Below are 16743 nucleotides of genomic sequence, written 5' to 3'. Positions count from 1 at the left end.
TACATACAGTGGAGCAGGACTCTTAAGAGAGAAGGGAGAGAGAAGAGAGCTTTCAGGGTCCAAACACTCACGGGTGCCCAAGAGAGATTCATCGCCAATCTCAACGATCTGCAGAGAACTTCCGTCTGTCCATTCTCACTCAACTTCCAGAAGATTCCCACAAAATTCTCTGTATAATTTCCACATCTACAGTTACCATAAAAAGTGAAGTACTTTCAGCTTTGCATGATTTGTTTTACCATGTTTACATGCGTTACTCTGAGCACATTTACACAATAAAAAACTGAAATGCTTTGGAAAGGTTTTCACGTACACACAACAGCGTTATCAAAACCATCTGCATTTACATGGATCAGTCCCCCAAAACACTGTTGTCATTTAAAAGAACAGCCAAAACGCATACAATTTTTTAGGTTTTTAGTTGAAAACTGTCTCGTGTAAACGGCATCTCTGATTTCTGCAGATTTGTCCTTAAAGTCAATGCAGATTATGTCTGGAAACTACTGCTGGGTTCCCATTCATGCAGTAGCTGTGAGAGGTGTCTTCTGTTTTTTTTGGCTTTAGCTGTCACACTGTGGACATAAAAAATGTGTGAGTGGCACTGACCAGGAAGTGACACACACACTGACCTCTCCCTCAATCCTCCGCTCATCTCAAGAGGAAAAAGACAGGCATAAGATTAGATTTTCATCCGTAACAGATTCATTCGACGGCAGTAAAGCGGATTATATCACAGAGCACAGAGAGAGACAGAACACATGATGAGGGAATGAAGGGTAAAATAATGTTTAAGAGACTTCAGACCTCCAACATATAGTTTCAAAGTTCATTGGTGATCCCCACGAGATCAAATGTGGAATGACATTATTCTCGACAAAGTACGATTGGCAAACACTTGTTTTGCAGTTTAGCTTTGTCCCTTCTATGGTGTTAGTTTTTGAGACTCAGTCAGTGTTCACAGGTCTAGTGAAAGTAAGTTTGTAAATCATTACAGCCGTAAAAAGGTACAATGTATCCCAATAACAACATGCATGCATGGTCAAATAAAACTGATGTCCATCAGGACGCTTTTTTTAATATTATTTTTGTACAATTATTAAAAAAGTTTGTAAAGAAGTGACCATGCAGTGTGTGTGTGTGTGTGTGTGTGTGTGTGTTAATGTCTTTCTATAACAATCTTGATTCACATATGAAAGAGGAAACACAAAGCTCTGAACTCTAACTGTGCGTTCACACCAGAAGCGATTGTTAGGCCCGAGTGATTTACGTGTAAAGTCTATGCAAAGACGCGACATATAGCACTGTTGCGCTCCGGGCGACCTGAGTTCGAATCCCGGCTCGAGGTCCTTTCCCGATCCCACCCCCTCTCTCTCGCCCACTTCACTTCCTGTCCTCTCTTGAAAATGAGCTGTCCAAATAAAGGCAAAAACTTCCCAAAATAAAGCTTAAAAAAAAGAATGAAGCAAGTAATCTCAAAATGTTCAAGCGTCCAACTACACGCAAATAGCGCGATTTACAACGTTTGGTGTGAACACTATAAGAAATTGAAACTTAAGTTGAATGAACCCAAAGAGTGGAATTTATGGAAGGTTCATTTGAAATTAAAAAGATGTCTGTCAGAATATGAGATCATGTCCTGTCACTCTCATTGGCTGTTTTATGAGGTATCTGAACAGCTGCTTCTGACACAGATGTCACACTGTCATCAATCACCCATGATTCCTACTAGATTCTCGATGTGTGCATCCAGGCATGGTGCTAATATCCACATCCCCTTATGGTTGATTTTTCACTGCAGAATTTTAAGGTGATTTGGAATAGGATATAAGAAAGAAGTCTGTAGTATCAAGATGCGAATATTATGTGGTAATATTTCTTACTACATAATAAACATACAGTATATGCCAGCCAAGTAGAAACAGTACAGTAACCAGAAGCACTAACAAGAGCGGTCTTCTTCTTCTTTACTGGTGATACATTTAGAGTTACTGTGCTGTTTGAGTTTCTTAACACGCTCTTCATTTGGCCAAACGGAGCGACTGCATGTGCTTTGCTAGCACTTTTGGCCTCTTCAATTACTGACTTAAACTGTCTGAAGGAAATAGCAAAGCACACATCTGACTGACATGTAAAACCAGCACTTAGTATATACTATAAATAATACAGCCAGAAAAGGTAAACAAAGAGAGTAATTGTCATTGATTAAATTTCTTACATTTAATGTTCGGACAAATAGTTCTGAACAGTGTCAGGACTAGTATGTGATGTTTAGGTGCAGTTAAATATGAAGTGACCTAATATGACAATTGTGAATTATCTCAATGATAGTGCCGTAGAACTTGCAGCTTGTAAGCTATAAAGACAACACAGATGTAAAGACACAATGAAAAAAAATTGTAGATTTTTTTGGTTGCATGTTCATTTATAGGTAATGGGTGTTGATTATGAAAACAATACAGAACACTGTTGTGCTGAAGAATATTTGTCTGTGAACATGATATATCTTGTGAATATTCCCTGATGGCTGCCTGTGAATGTGCATTTCCTTTCTCTATATAGACATACAGAAGCTCAGCAGCTGTTCTCATGGCTCTGTATTAATGACAAGATTAACGGGTCAAAACATCTCAACTCGCATAACAACAAAGCTCACATTCTCAATAACTTCTAACCATTCATAGACAGATTCCTCAGTGGCCCTGTTCATATCCCTTAATAAATGAGCTCCAAAAAAGAACCCCATCATTTTTATATTTATAACCTACAGTTAAGCGCCCTCTAGCTGTCCTAAAAAAACCAACAACTGTGTTTTGTGTGTCACTGCCAATCTAATTTTTTTTCATTTATAAATAATCTGTGAACTTTTTACATGGTCCCTTACTCAAAATTTGCTCTAGTTTTATGCATCAGGTATGACTATATGTGTTCCCTGGGATCAAACCCATGATGTTTACACTGATAACGCAATGTTTTATTGGATTAAAGCCCACAATGTAATCGGATGAAAGTTGCTGCAGCATCATATACTTTCATATTATCAGATTGATAGTTTGGCCTCAGATAGACTGTGAATGGTCCTGCAGTGACTCAGGGACTAAGTTGTTTTCTCTTCCACTTCTCTGCAGGACCCCAGGAGCAAGCACAAGTTTAAGATTCACACTTACGGGAGTCCCACCTTCTGCGACCACTGCGGATCACTGCTGTATGGTCTCATCCACCAGGGGATGAAATGCGACAGTGAGTGAGATACTCCCATCACTTTCAGGGTGGAGGTCACCCTTTAGCGCTCATCCACAAGCAGCTTCTCTTCATTCCACACGGCTAAAACGAATATTATTGTTTGCTTTAGATGTAATAGAATGTGTATACACGATTTAAGGTTTAAAAACGCTGCATTTTCCACATACCGGGCATGTTTGTATCTCTTCTTTGCTCGCCTCTCTGAAACGCGCTGATATTTTACAAAGCTCATTGCTCTGAAAAGGTGATTGGCCAGTTCACTAGTGCATAGTGATTGGTCGAATACTGCGCAGAAATGTAACGCCTCTTACCATATTCGGAACATCAGGTTCCAAAACTACTGACAGGTGATAAAATGGCGTCGATCCTACCTTACAAATTCAAGCCCGAATCTGATCTGGAAAGTGAAGATCAAGCCGATACGACTTTGCCAGTGTGACTCGAGCAGGATGTAAAGGATTGGTTAAGAGTAATTGACTATAAACAAACAACCATATACATCATAAAGAGTTTGTGTGAGATAGAAACAAGCTGGCATTACAGCAGGGAATGGTAACATAATAATAGTGCTTCGGCCCTTCTTGACCAACCAGTGTAACGCCATGTCTCGTCCGCAACTCAAAAAAGACAATAAACCCCATTATAAACACCACATTTGTTGCCTCTAGTTGGAACAGAATTGCTGATTATTAGGACTTATGTTGTCTTTTTTTCCACGTTGTGCGCGTGTTTGCATTTGCAGATCACACAACGAAACTACAACATCAAACTCAACTCGCGTTAGTCGGTAACAAAGTCTTTTACAATGAAAATATACTTACAAGCGCCGTACAGTCCTTGCAGAGTTTCAACAGTTGGAATTGCCCACTTTTTAGTGGAGCAAGCTTCCGTGCATTGCCGGTCTTGATCTCTCCCAGATTCGTGAAGGAATCATCCGTGAAATGTGCTGCACACATTTGAATATTTGGACTGTACTTTTTCTGGGACAGTGTTGTACATAAAATGTAACCATTTGTGTTTAGTTGCCTCGTCCTTTGGAAGGGCAAACAAAGAGGCTTTCGTTTCGCAACGAATCACACAGCGTCTCCGCGACACGGCTGCGCCAGCGACGGACCTTACTTGCGTTTACATTCGGGCGGTCTTAGTCAAATCATACCACGAGCTGACGTCAATTTGCCGGGGTGTGGTTACACGAGGCGTTTCAGGCAGGTCTGGGTGAGCATTCGCTTCTAGATAAAAGAAAGCATTCGCTTCTTTTTTTTCCGACACTTACATTTCTGCTATTTTACGTGTCTAATACATGCATGGGCAATTTATAACACACCAAAGACAAAGAAAAACACGTATTTCTGGCGAATCATCCCTTTAACCAGATCTCACTGTAACGAAATCAAAGCCAGCAGGTTTAGATGAGTTTGAAAGGGCATCCCGTCCCCCGGGCCTGTTTAATGCATCTCCTACTGCTGTCCGTGCTCCAGGCTGGTCTATCAGGGTCTGTAATGAGGTCAAATGGGTTTAAGAGTGTGTTTTGCATAGATGTGTCAGCGCTCCCCGTCCAGCGCTCTGGCTCTTAAGGGAATGGTATCACAGATTTTAATGGGAACAGATTGAAGTAAATGTATGTGGGAATAGTAGCATGTTCGTTAATTACATCTTTACAATCTGCTCACCCACTCCTCTCCTTCAGTTTTCACATGTCAACTTCATCCTCTCGGTATCATACACGTGCACACACACACACACACACACACACACACTTTCTCTGTTGTGGCCCCTGTGACGCTGTCCAATTACCAGCCTGTAATAAACATACACTTTTTTGGAAGTGAAGCTATCTAAAAAACAAGACCCAAAGAGGGCCTGCATTGTGTGTGTGTGTGTGTGGTCAATGGGGACCTAAACCTGAATGCACGCCAATTCATGGGGACCCGTGTCACTCTGGGGACCCCACGGGCACAAAAGCTTATAGTACAGAACTTAAAATTTAGAAAATCTAAAAAATACCTAAAAGTTTCTAGGATCTTTAGGTTTAGGGGTTGGGTTAAGGGATAAAATATACAGTCTGTACAGTATACAACTCATTACGCCTATGGACTGTCCCATGGACATAATAAAACGTGTGTGTGTGTGTGCGTGCGTGCGCGAGCACGCTCAAATGTTCTAATAATGAATATATAAAAAATGACTTGGGGGAATCATTGAAGGTGGTTCACACTATTAGAAACACCCATAAATCATGTTTTATTTATATTAAGGTGTGTGTGCGTGCGTGTGGAACAGCCTTCTTTTTCTTAACCAAGCCCTATTATTTTTTAGCCCCTCCTCTCCAAACACCTGCCCTATAGAGACCCCTGTTCACCATCCAGTAAATCAAATCCCACTCTACGTTTGACAATATTACAGCCGTTATTACTTCCTATGAGCACTATTTAATTTGGAAGAATGTTAGATTACAAGAAGCACGAATGTGTACTTTTTGTCAAGTTGACTGTATTATGTTTAATCCTGTATTGTTTACAAATGAGCGTCTGTTAATATCCTTCCATTGTGTTGCTTTCAGCCTGTGACATGAACGTTCATAAGCAGTGTGTGATGAATGTGCCAAGCCTGTGCGGTACAGACCACACCGAGCGCAGAGGAAGAATCTTTCTTAAGATCGACGTCAGCAGCGACAGACTCCATGTCACAGGTCAGCAACCCCACAATGCACTGGGAATACATCTTGCAACACACGTCATTAAAGTGAACACTGACAGATTCTGTGAGCAGAAACAAACGTTTGTGGCTCATGTTTAATAGGGCTACATGTGCAGAATGTCAAGAGAGAGCGACCAAGTGATGCTTGGAGGTCAAGGTGTAGCTTTTTGACATTCACATTCACTGGCTGATAACTGCATCATTCTGTGGGATCCTGAATTTACATTGTTATGTGCAGATTGATTCATTGTGTGTTATATTGACCCCAACAAATGTTTGAATATAAAATAAATGACTCGCATTGAAATTATTTGTTTTTTTGCTCACACATATTTGATTTAAAATATTTTTCTTTGTGTATATTTTATTTGAAAATGTGTCTGCTCTGAATTGAGTTTCAAGCTATAGCATGGCTTATTTTCATATATTTATGTTATTATGACACAAATGTATTTTCTTGCAGACTCAAGGTTTAAAAACAATGTGTCTAGAAAACAGGAGTTGCTTTGTGGTCAATGTGAGGTCAATGTATTTACAACATTTTTACGATACAGTATGTTTTAGTGAAATAAATATGAAAATGAACGAACAAATAATTATATATACAGTATATATAACTAATATATAACTATGAACTACTTTTTTTGAAATAGCTTGTGTCTAGGTAAGACACAGTTGCAGACCTCTCTGTGTTCATACATATTTAGTTTAAAACACATGTTATGCTGCTATTTTTACAGTACACCTTGTTTGTGTGATCCATGTATGTGTGTGTGTGTGTGTGCATGCGTGAATGAGAGAGCGATTCAGGGTAGCAGCGGGACACAGTCAGGGGTGGGTCGTGTATGCCAGGCTTTGTGCTGCAGGACTCTTCCCTGCTGTGTGAATATCAGCCCTGCTTATCTCTGAACTTACACACACACACACACACACTGGTCTACAGTCAGTCTGGATTCTGCACTGATAATGAAACGTTATGTTAAGGAAGATCTACAGCCCATGAATTTCTATCTTCTTTAGTTTCTGTGTCTTTTGTACAGCCATTCTTGATTGTCACACCGTTATTATTTGCATATGTTTTATTAAAGTCAGTCTCGTTCCGTCTAAGCGGGAGGTTCTTGGCTAGACAAAGCTGTCCATGTTACGAGAGGTGATGTGATGAGAATCCTTAGGGCTTTTGCGAGGTCAGCTCTGATGTAAACTTTATTAAATCTGTCCAGCCAGGAAGACCGTAGCTTCCACACACACACACACATTTACACAAACAGAGACTAACAAACACAAACAGACAAACAGTCCTCAGGCAGCCTGGCTTTTCTCTCTCTATTCAGGCTGTAAGATGCAGAAGGATGATATTCTTCTGTCCCTAAACTGAACTGTGTGTTCTGTGCTCATTCAGCCGGTACACACTTCGGGATCCTGCACTCACATGTAACCTGCACACTTTTGTTTAACCTGTTCGCTATTGTTTTGGAAATGCAAAATGAGACATTTCTTTAATGTTCTTGGGATTTAAATGCTACTAAAAATACAAAAACATAATTGTAATAGTCCATATGAGTCATTGAGACATGTGCTGTAATGCAACTATTACCAAAGACTGTGTCAGGAATGAAACCAACTTTATGTTGTTATTCCCCAGACATCTTCTCTTTGCTTTACAGTCCAGTGTTATATAATTCATGAGAACTATGACATCATGTGAGTATAAGGACTTGCTTCTGCTAATACACACGAGCTGTAATGAGGCACAATATCCAGGCAGATGAAGAAAGGTGTAGCGGAGGGGAAGAGCTCTGATCTTATACGGCTTATGGCACGCTAACCAGACTATTGAAATGTAAAAACAGTAGCCTATAAATGATTTTTTCAAGCGTGCTGATTGTATACTTGGATAAAACTAAAAGAAGAAAGTTACTTTCAATCTACTTTTATGTACTTTTCAGGAAAACTAGTTGTTAACTACTCAAAGCTTTCTTCTGTTAAGTATACTTAAAAGTGCACTTTTATTATTTAAATAGTGGGCCAATTTAGCAGTGTTGAAATTATAATATACAAAAAAATAAAACTTTTCCGATACTAATGCTTACTAGATATAGTATACTTAAAATATGATATCAGTATTTTGCTTAAGAATAGTCCAATAAAATAAACTTTAGGTATACCTAGTTTTTGTAAGGGCAAGAGTTGCATTACAGATGTACTGTAGGTTATTTGTGTTTACGTTCAGATTTTAAAACGTTAATCCACACACCCCAAGCTTTTAACATACTGAAAATTCATCTCAGGTGTGTGCTGAAATAATTCATGACATGGTGACCCCATACAGACAGTGCATGGTTCTCATACTGATATGGATGCTTTCGGTGGGTTTTATTATGTAACACTTTTCCACTTCCTCTGTGTTGGCTCCAGCTAGCCTTGTTGTGGATGGCTCAGATTTGGTTGTGTGTGCCGCTGTGGGTTGTGCATGAATTGTGTCTGAACTCTGTCAGTTCAGAGGTGACATTGCCCAAAGATGCACATGTTTGCTTTGCATGGAGAAAGGACATGACTGTGGGTGATGATCAGGGACTGTATGGTTTTATCTGTAACTCACGGCTCACGTCTCTAGGGTTTGAGATGACCATGGTTATAGCTGAGTTATAGTAAAAGCACTCTCAATGTTTTCTTTAAAAATAATGTTTTACTGGAGACAAATTCTTAAATAACTCCAAAGTTATGACTCCAATGAAGTCATTCATTATCAGTAATATGAAACTGAATAACTATATGTCTGTATAATATTATACAACTATTTGTTTAATGCCGTGTCATTTTCATGTGGTGATAACATAATCTGTAAAATGTATATATTGGTACCTGAATGCGCTCGAGGGGGGCTGGGAAACCTTGCTCAGTAGTGTCCTGCAACTTGTGTAATATACAAAGACAATATTTTGGTGTTATTTAAGCAAGGGTTTGCCTTTATTGTTTACAGGACTGAAGTACTATCATGTAGTTTCTTGTTGTCTGTGGGAGTGCGGGGGCTCGCCAACTGCACTGGGCCTGAAAGAGTCTACTGTACACAATTTTTATTTCGTGCAAAGTACTTGGGATATCTGCTGTTATTGGCCCTTTGGGTATGAAAATTATGCACGTACAGTATGATTTAGGTTTCATTGAGGTTTATTGCTGTTATTTTAGGTTATTTTCTTTATTCTTGGCTGGAATCAGATGGGGATCTTGGCTGACCCTGTGTGTTTTGTGGATAAACAATGAAAGAAAACAAACTCATTTGACTGTGTTATCAGATTACCCAGCATGCAATTCACTGGACATTTGGTGATTACATTACACATAGCATCTGAATTTCTCAGGCTATTTGAACTTCCGCGGAAAACCTTGTGTAAATATAGCCTTTGAAGATACATTTCTGGTATTCGTGCTGCCATCTTTTATTTTTCAGTTTTAAAGTTTGTCCACAATAATTATACCTTTGTCTTTTCTCATCTAATGCATATTGAATTTCAGCTCTAAATTAAACAGACAGAAACCTCCGTACAGTTTTAAACACTTTAGAAATGCATGTGGTGTTTCCCTTTGCAAAAATCACCACCACGGTGCCGATGTGAAGGTCATGTGCACTGAACATTTTAATATTTTTTCAAACACTGCGTGGTTGCTTTGTCTCTAATAAAGTCTCTAATGTCCTGGTCCCTGTACGGCTCACAAGTCCCTCGTTCAACGAACGTCTGTACGATTTCTTCATATGTTTAATTATTCAGAAAGATCATTTTCTAGTCTGATTGCCTAGAAAAGTAAAAGCACGCCTCTCCTGTATGAGCAACACTACATTGGCTTGTACTTCCACAGACGATGCTGTTATGCCTACACACAAAAAGTTGAATTTTTACCGTATAAAATCACGAGCAATACTATTGGTGATGCTTTTTTTACCTAACACCGCTAATGATAATGTTGGCAATCTTGCTGCCGTTACATATAAAAAATGCATGTGTTTAATTCGTTCTGAAGATTGATATAGTGGCATAAAAATCAGCAGAAAATCTTCTGGAATGTGGATACGCAGGGTGATAAAGCCCAGAAGAGCAAGAAGATGCAGATGAATGTCGTATCTAAGCAACAAGCATGAAAAAACCTTGGTCCTTGTTGATGTTTGTGTAGGCGACAAGAGGGCGGTCAGATTAATGACCATCACTGCTACTGTGTGTTGTGGAGTTTTCTGGAGACTACAGTTTCTTCACGAGATGTTTTCAACAGTTGTATCTCACAAGAAGCTTTGTGTCCAACATGTGAGAATAACAAGAAATGATGTGCCGCCCCCTTTTGGTCAATCGTGTTAGTGCAGCATGTTTTGAAATTAATCCTGATGTTTGTAGGGTTTTTCACTGTTGTTTGTCACATTATAGAATGAAGATAACATACAGTAGATATCATTGATCACATCACAGGCTTTTTTATTGCCAGTGCATCGTTTAGAAAAATTATATGTAGAATAATACAATGTATAGGACAGTAGTGTATAGTGGAAACTATGTCTGTTTGCATCATCTTTTAACTTCATTTAATGTTTCTTAATTTATGCATTAGTGGGTGAGGCCAGAAATCTCATTCCCATGGATCCCAACGGGCTATCAGACCCCTACGTGAAACTAAAACTCACCCCAGACCCCAAGAATGAGACCAAACAGAAGACCCGCACCATCCGCTCCTCGCTCAACCCCACCTGGAATGAGTCCTTCCTCTTGTGAGTTTGTCGGTAAACATACACACACGTTCTCTGTATCATAGCACAGCAGTTTTCTCATGGAAGTGAGTGTTTGTGTGCGTGTGCGCAGTAAGTTAAAGGCATCGGATAAGGAGCGACGTCTGTCTGTGGAGGTGTGGGACTGGGACAGAACCACACGCAATGATTTCATGGGCTCCATGTCTTTTGGTGTGTCTGAACTCATCAAAGCTCCTGTGTGCGGCTGGTGAGTCCAACAAAGACCACACTGTTCCTTGACCCACTGTTTCTAATCTGCAAGAGTGTGAATATTGTGACCGATATTGTGTGTGACAGGTATAAGATGTTGAACCAGGAGGAAGGCGAGTATTATAACGTGCCTATTCCAGAGGAGGATGACATTAACCTGGAGCTGCGGCATAAGTTTGAGGTGAGAGTTGAGTATGTTCACAAAGAGCGATGGAGAGTCCTGTGTGGCTCTTCCAGTTTAATTCGACTCGATGCATCACAGATGAGTGCCCTACGAACGGCCGGTTAAATCTGTGAACAGATGCTGGAGCGGTCTGGTGAAATTAACACATGCATGCGCTTTACACTAGATCCTGACTCTAAAGGCCTAAAGGGACTGTCAGGGTCACTGTGGCAACAGATCCTGTGGTTGGTCGGATGCTGAACGGGGTCTAATCTATTTGCTGTTTTACTTCATAATGCTTTGACTGTTTGATTTAACCTATCTACAGTATGTTTGTCTTTCTGAAAACTTCTGAATGCTCTTATTAATGTTTCCATCCTCAATTTTCACTTTCTGTTTTATCCCTTTCTCTCTCTCTCTCTCTCTCTCTCTCTCTCTCTCTCTCTCTCTCTCACTTTTTGGGGTGTCTGGGGTGTTACTGTATCATTGAAACCAGGCCTGAGAAATAGTCATCATGGTTTTGAGATTTGAGATATAAACATAAAATCTTCTGTTATCTTATACAAACTGTTATTGCATTGTAATTGAAGAAATAGGATATGAAACGGGAACGTGTCTTCTAATGAAGACACTTGAAGCAACATCATGTTTTTACTTTGAAAAAGTTTCAGATTCTTAAAAGAATAGGGCATGTTGTCAATAGGTTCTTTTTAAAATAAAAGGAAAGATAGGTCAGTTGTCCCCATAGTTTCCTCAAATTAAATATCTCAAAGCTTCATTATTCAAGCACACTTACTTGAATTTGACTTGGGACCAGGGACATCTACAGTAGAGATTCATTTCACTTTGCTTTATTTAGTTACTACTGTAACTTTAGCTGGAGGAATCACGGCTGCCAAGATTCTTTCACTTGGAAAGTTTCAGCATTTTGACCAGGAGGAATGAGTCCGCTGTGATGTATTCTTCAGAAACATCCATTTCAACAGCAGCTTACACTCCAGCTCCACACATACTGTTTGCATAACCATTAACTATTCACAAATTCGAAAAACTAGAAAACACTGCCAGATATTTGAAATGACATCAGCTCTATTGCAAAAGTGGCAGGACTCCACATTGGGGTTGATGTTAAGAAGGTCTTTGGTCTTTTCATCTGAACCCACTGCATGTGTTGTGTCAGTAGTGCTTTAGCACCAGGGAGCCGCGGAGATGACGTGTGTTCGTAGGCCAACCCGTAAGTAAGCGCTACAGGGGTCCCCTAGACCGAAAGCCAATGCATTTTTCCCATAGACTTTTTGAAGATCGCAAAAAAATAAGCTCTGTTATTAACAAAGGTTTTTGATGTTTTATCAAGATAATCTTTACAAATAAACACCACTTTGGTTACTTTTGAAGCCGAAATGATTCAAAATGTGTTCCCTGGTAAGCATCTACTCGGTCTTTCTGTGTATGTATAAATCTGAGATATCAAATACCACCGGCATCAACAGAAATCATGATAAATAATGATTCCCAAATGTGGAGAGTCTGGTAAACAGGAATACAGTATCTGGCACTTGGTAGTTTTTTGATGTTTGTGAATTTTTCAATGGCTGTGTGTGAATTATGTCACTGACTGGTGACTCTCTCTCTCTCTCTCTCTCTCTCTCTCTCTATCCTGCTGTTGTTCCAAATGTTTTGTGCCCTTCTCTATGCTTCCTGAGACTCTGTCTTGTGTCACCTGACTGACATCTCAGTTCTCTTCCTCCTTCCTCTTCTAGGCCTGTCAGTTCAATATCCACTTCCTGAAGGTAGACTGTCTATCTGTCCTCATCGCCTCTCTCACTCCTCTCGGACGTTTGTCACAGAATATTCTGGCTGATTGTTTGTGTGGCTCAGGCCGCTACAAAGAAATCAGATTTACTAACAAAAATGCATTGACACTTTTTTCAGGGTACTCTTTTGTGGTTCCTTACATCTAAACACACAGACACACACAAACCAAACTAGTTTATTGTTTCAATGATCATTCCCTGAAGTTGTGAGGGGGTGAAAATATACAATATCACACACAGATCATTCCCAGGAAACCGTGTGCCACGTGTCCCCTATAATATATATTTTATGATTTAAATCGGACCTCCAAGTACTCAGACAATGATCACCATATAAATGATAAAAAATAACAGCTTCAAATACGGTAGTTTTAATGTATGCTAAGTTAAGCTAAACGAGGCACGATATGTCCTATTATGATATCAGTAATTGATCTTGGGAACACGCATAGCACTGTTTTCCTCTGAAGCACACTTTTGCTGTAATGTAATGCAAATGTAAGAAGTGCAGTTGTTAGTAAATAGGCAGAGCACAGAAGCTAAAGGGCAAGCGATGATCATTTGGCTCACTGTGATCTGCATTGTCCTTCTATAGAGGCTTATAGAAGATTTCCTCACACTGAGCATGCTCCATGTGCATCGTGGACGAATGAAACACTAGATCACATCTCACTGTTCACGAGCTGAGATTAAAATTCAAGCACTGAAACTAAAACAATGACATCTGAACGCTGCTGAAGTGCTCTAGTGTTTGCATGAGAACTCCTGTAGGGGGCAGCAGATGATTAATTTTCTGAGCAATGAACGTTCAAGAGAATGGTGATGTTGTGTTATGGTTTAAATGTCAATACTTTTGTGTCTCGTAAATCAGGAAAAACTTTCATCACAAGTTTTTATCAGAATCCGTAGTGTCTAATCCAATGGCACACATACAGAATCAAGCGAAAGGTGATGTAACGTGTCATCTGTTAAAGACGCAGCATGGTTTTCATCAGATATACGCGTCATTTACAGAGGAGGGCTCACGAACTGATTGTTTAGATCTTGTCTAACCCTTCCAATGGAAGTGACGTTGGACGCACTAGTCGTATTATGTGTAATTGGTTACATAACCATTCCCCAGATGACCGAGCGATGTTTCACAGGAATTATTGTTGATGTATTTTCTTTTAATGATGTGTATGCGTTCTGGTTGCCATCATGCATTAAAGCCCTGCTGTTCTAGATGGATGACCAGTTAACCAGAGGTCCAGGGATTAAATGTCCCCTATATGATTATATATGAGAGACAGTTCAGGCTGTCATTCAAACAACAGACACACGATGACGTTCACAAGAAAAAACAGACTGATGGTGATACCAGAGTTTACACCGAGAAAACAGCGGCATTGAGAGAAAACCACAGGCAGTGTTTTAATATTAGAGATGCTCCACATTAGAATCTATAAATTGGGTACCCATGTGAGGTCTGTACACCCACATGCTTTACTGTACATGAGATATTTATAGAGGACGTTGAGATGACAGCGCTGTAATATCTCTTGGAAATCATTAACCACGTGAGGTTTCATACCAGCCATCTCCACATTGAATTAGCATTATTACACAGGGCTGAATGAGAGATAACTGTTGTATTGTGTTGTATTTAAAGGTAAATGTAATAGAACGTAATAGGCTGCATTCTGGGATGTAATGATCTCCTTCGTAAAGTAATAGAGATGAAGGTTTTACTCCCAACATGGTAACAATTAAGCTGTAAATGTATGTAGGGTGCTACGCAAAAAACAAATGTCTTTGAATTTTTTTTTAAGATAGTCCCCTCTAAAACCTACAGTCGAAGATATACCAAAATATAACAAAGTTAATATACGAACGTTAAGTAAGTCGTTCTTGTGACCAAGCCTCTTACAAAACCCAAATTTAAAACTAAAGTAGGCACTCACTTACTAACGTTGCTTGTGTCTTTATCTTTGTGTTTTTTTCTGAACCTTTGGTCCATCATACTGGCTATTGCAAGATACAATATTGAGAAGTGGAAGGGAATGAAGGCAGAAAATAAAAATGTATTGGTTCAACTACACTACTACTTTTATTAAAAAGGTCAAAAGTAAGCTCAAGGTTACTTTATAAAGATACACGAAACAAATATAAAAGAACGAAGAAAACCCCGTCATTATAAACACATCAACACATCATCAAATGAACCCCTCAGTGATCAGAAGCGACAAGAAAGCGTTGTGAAAAGAGGTGTGACGTGAACATAGACACCCGCAGATCTAAATACAGTTAACTGAAGGATCTGCCACCAACACTGTTTCAAAGCATACTGTAACTGTATGTTAAGGAGGGACACAAAAGACATCAAAATGTTTTATTGAGAATGCTGTAGTTTTCTTTTTCAAATCACTACATTTCCTTCTTTCAGACAGAATGCGGAAAGAAATAAAGAGAGGACATTAGTGCCTGAGATTCTTTCTGTGGGTTTTGGCTGCAGCAAAGTGAAAGAATAAAGGGGGTTGTTATAGTAGAAGCAAAAGAGAGCGAGAGTGAGATGTTGGAGGTGTAATTGCAGGTTTTGAGGGCGGCTGATAAACCCTCATTATCACTGTCATGAAGAAACCAACACCACACTGCCAGATACAGACGCTACATCCAGAACATCATCATCACGCCCAACATCAACGGCTCCGTACTCTTCATACTGCTATAGTATGTGCATCCATTAATAGATATTTCAAATGTTTGACAGACTTGATAAAGTTGCTATCGCAGATGAACGCTACACAGCATCAAGTCAGGTACATGTGCAGAAAACAATAGAGTTCACTTCAGCGTGCACATACTGAGGTATGTTTATTCGCGTCGCTTGCGGTGGTTACAATTTTCCGATATTTAGTGCCCATGGGTGCATTGTTGGCGCGTTGCTGTTTTGAGGAACTGAAAGACCACAGACCAACTCAAACCTAGTCTAGTTAAAGAGCGTGTCTGGGCAGGTCCACAACGCACTTGCACCTTACTTACACAGAGGGAAGCACACAAACATGCCAAACATAAAAAATGGATTACAATGTAAAAGATTATTATTGTGGACATTAAGATGTCCTGTCCTTGTCCTGTTGATGGCCTCCTTGCGCGCTTCTTGCAAGAGCAGAAGCGCTTCCTCTCTGGAGAAGCGTCCGGTCTTTGCTCTTGCAAACGCTGGCGTTTAAATAGCGAATCCGCCATGGCGGGAGCGCAACTGGCTCTTAAAGGGAATGAGAGATGAGACTCTTATTGGTTTACTGCACGTTATGCCTCCCAAAAAAACCTTTACTCATTAAGAGAGAAAAAAGGACAAAACAATCTGCCAATGGGGTTAGAAAAATAATCTTGAATTGAGTGGCTAAGAAAAAGGTAAACCTTTATTCAAGATTATTTTTCTTACCCCATTGGCAGATCTTTTTGCTTGTTTTAAGCACAAATTCACTGAAATTTCATATATTTTGAATAAAAAGAAGACTTATTTTCTTAGGTCATTTTGCTCATCAAGAAAATGCATCTTGATTCAAGAATTTGTAGACATTTTTACTGGAAAAAAAGACAAAAAATCTTTTGCAGTTTGTGATCATTGATCACTTTTCATCGCTCTTGTAGAAAGCAAAGCTGGGTCCTGGGAAGAAGGCCATCAGTCCCGCAGATCATCGGCGCTTCAGTTTGCCGTCTGGAAACATGGACAGAGTTCAACTCAATGACTTTCATTTCTTGGCTCTCCTCGGAAAAGGCAGTTTTGGAAAGGTCAGTCGCTGAAGATCTCATGGCACACGCCAACATTTGCACAATTGAACAACGTTTGATTCAGTGCCATCAATGTT

General features: G+C 39.7%; 1 protein-coding gene across 2 annotated transcripts in view; it reads left to right on the top strand.

Annotated features, from left to right (window-relative positions):
• prkcab (protein kinase C, alpha, b) overlaps positions 1-16743 on the top strand; it is a 104775-nt gene that overhangs the window by 70480 nt on the left and 17552 nt on the right. For both annotated transcript variants that reach the window (XM_079457106.1, XM_079457105.1), the window contains exons 4-9: positions 3126-3237; positions 5801-5929; positions 10531-10687; positions 10779-10913; positions 11003-11096; positions 16526-16666. In XM_079457106.1, coding sequence (XP_079313232.1) covers positions 3126-3237; positions 5801-5929; positions 10531-10687; positions 10779-10913; positions 11003-11096; positions 16526-16666 — 768 coding nt within the window. The remainder of the gene's footprint in view (positions 1-3125; positions 3238-5800; positions 5930-10530; positions 10688-10778; positions 10914-11002; positions 11097-16525; positions 16667-16743) is intronic.

This window comes from Barbatula barbatula (assembly GCF_947034865.1).
Source record: "Barbatula barbatula genome assembly, chromosome: 5".
Taxonomy (NCBI): Eukaryota; Metazoa; Chordata; class Actinopteri; order Cypriniformes; family Nemacheilidae; genus Barbatula; species Barbatula barbatula.
The sequence above is the reverse complement of the archived record's forward strand: the minus strand, read 5'-3'. Positions and strand labels throughout refer to the sequence as shown.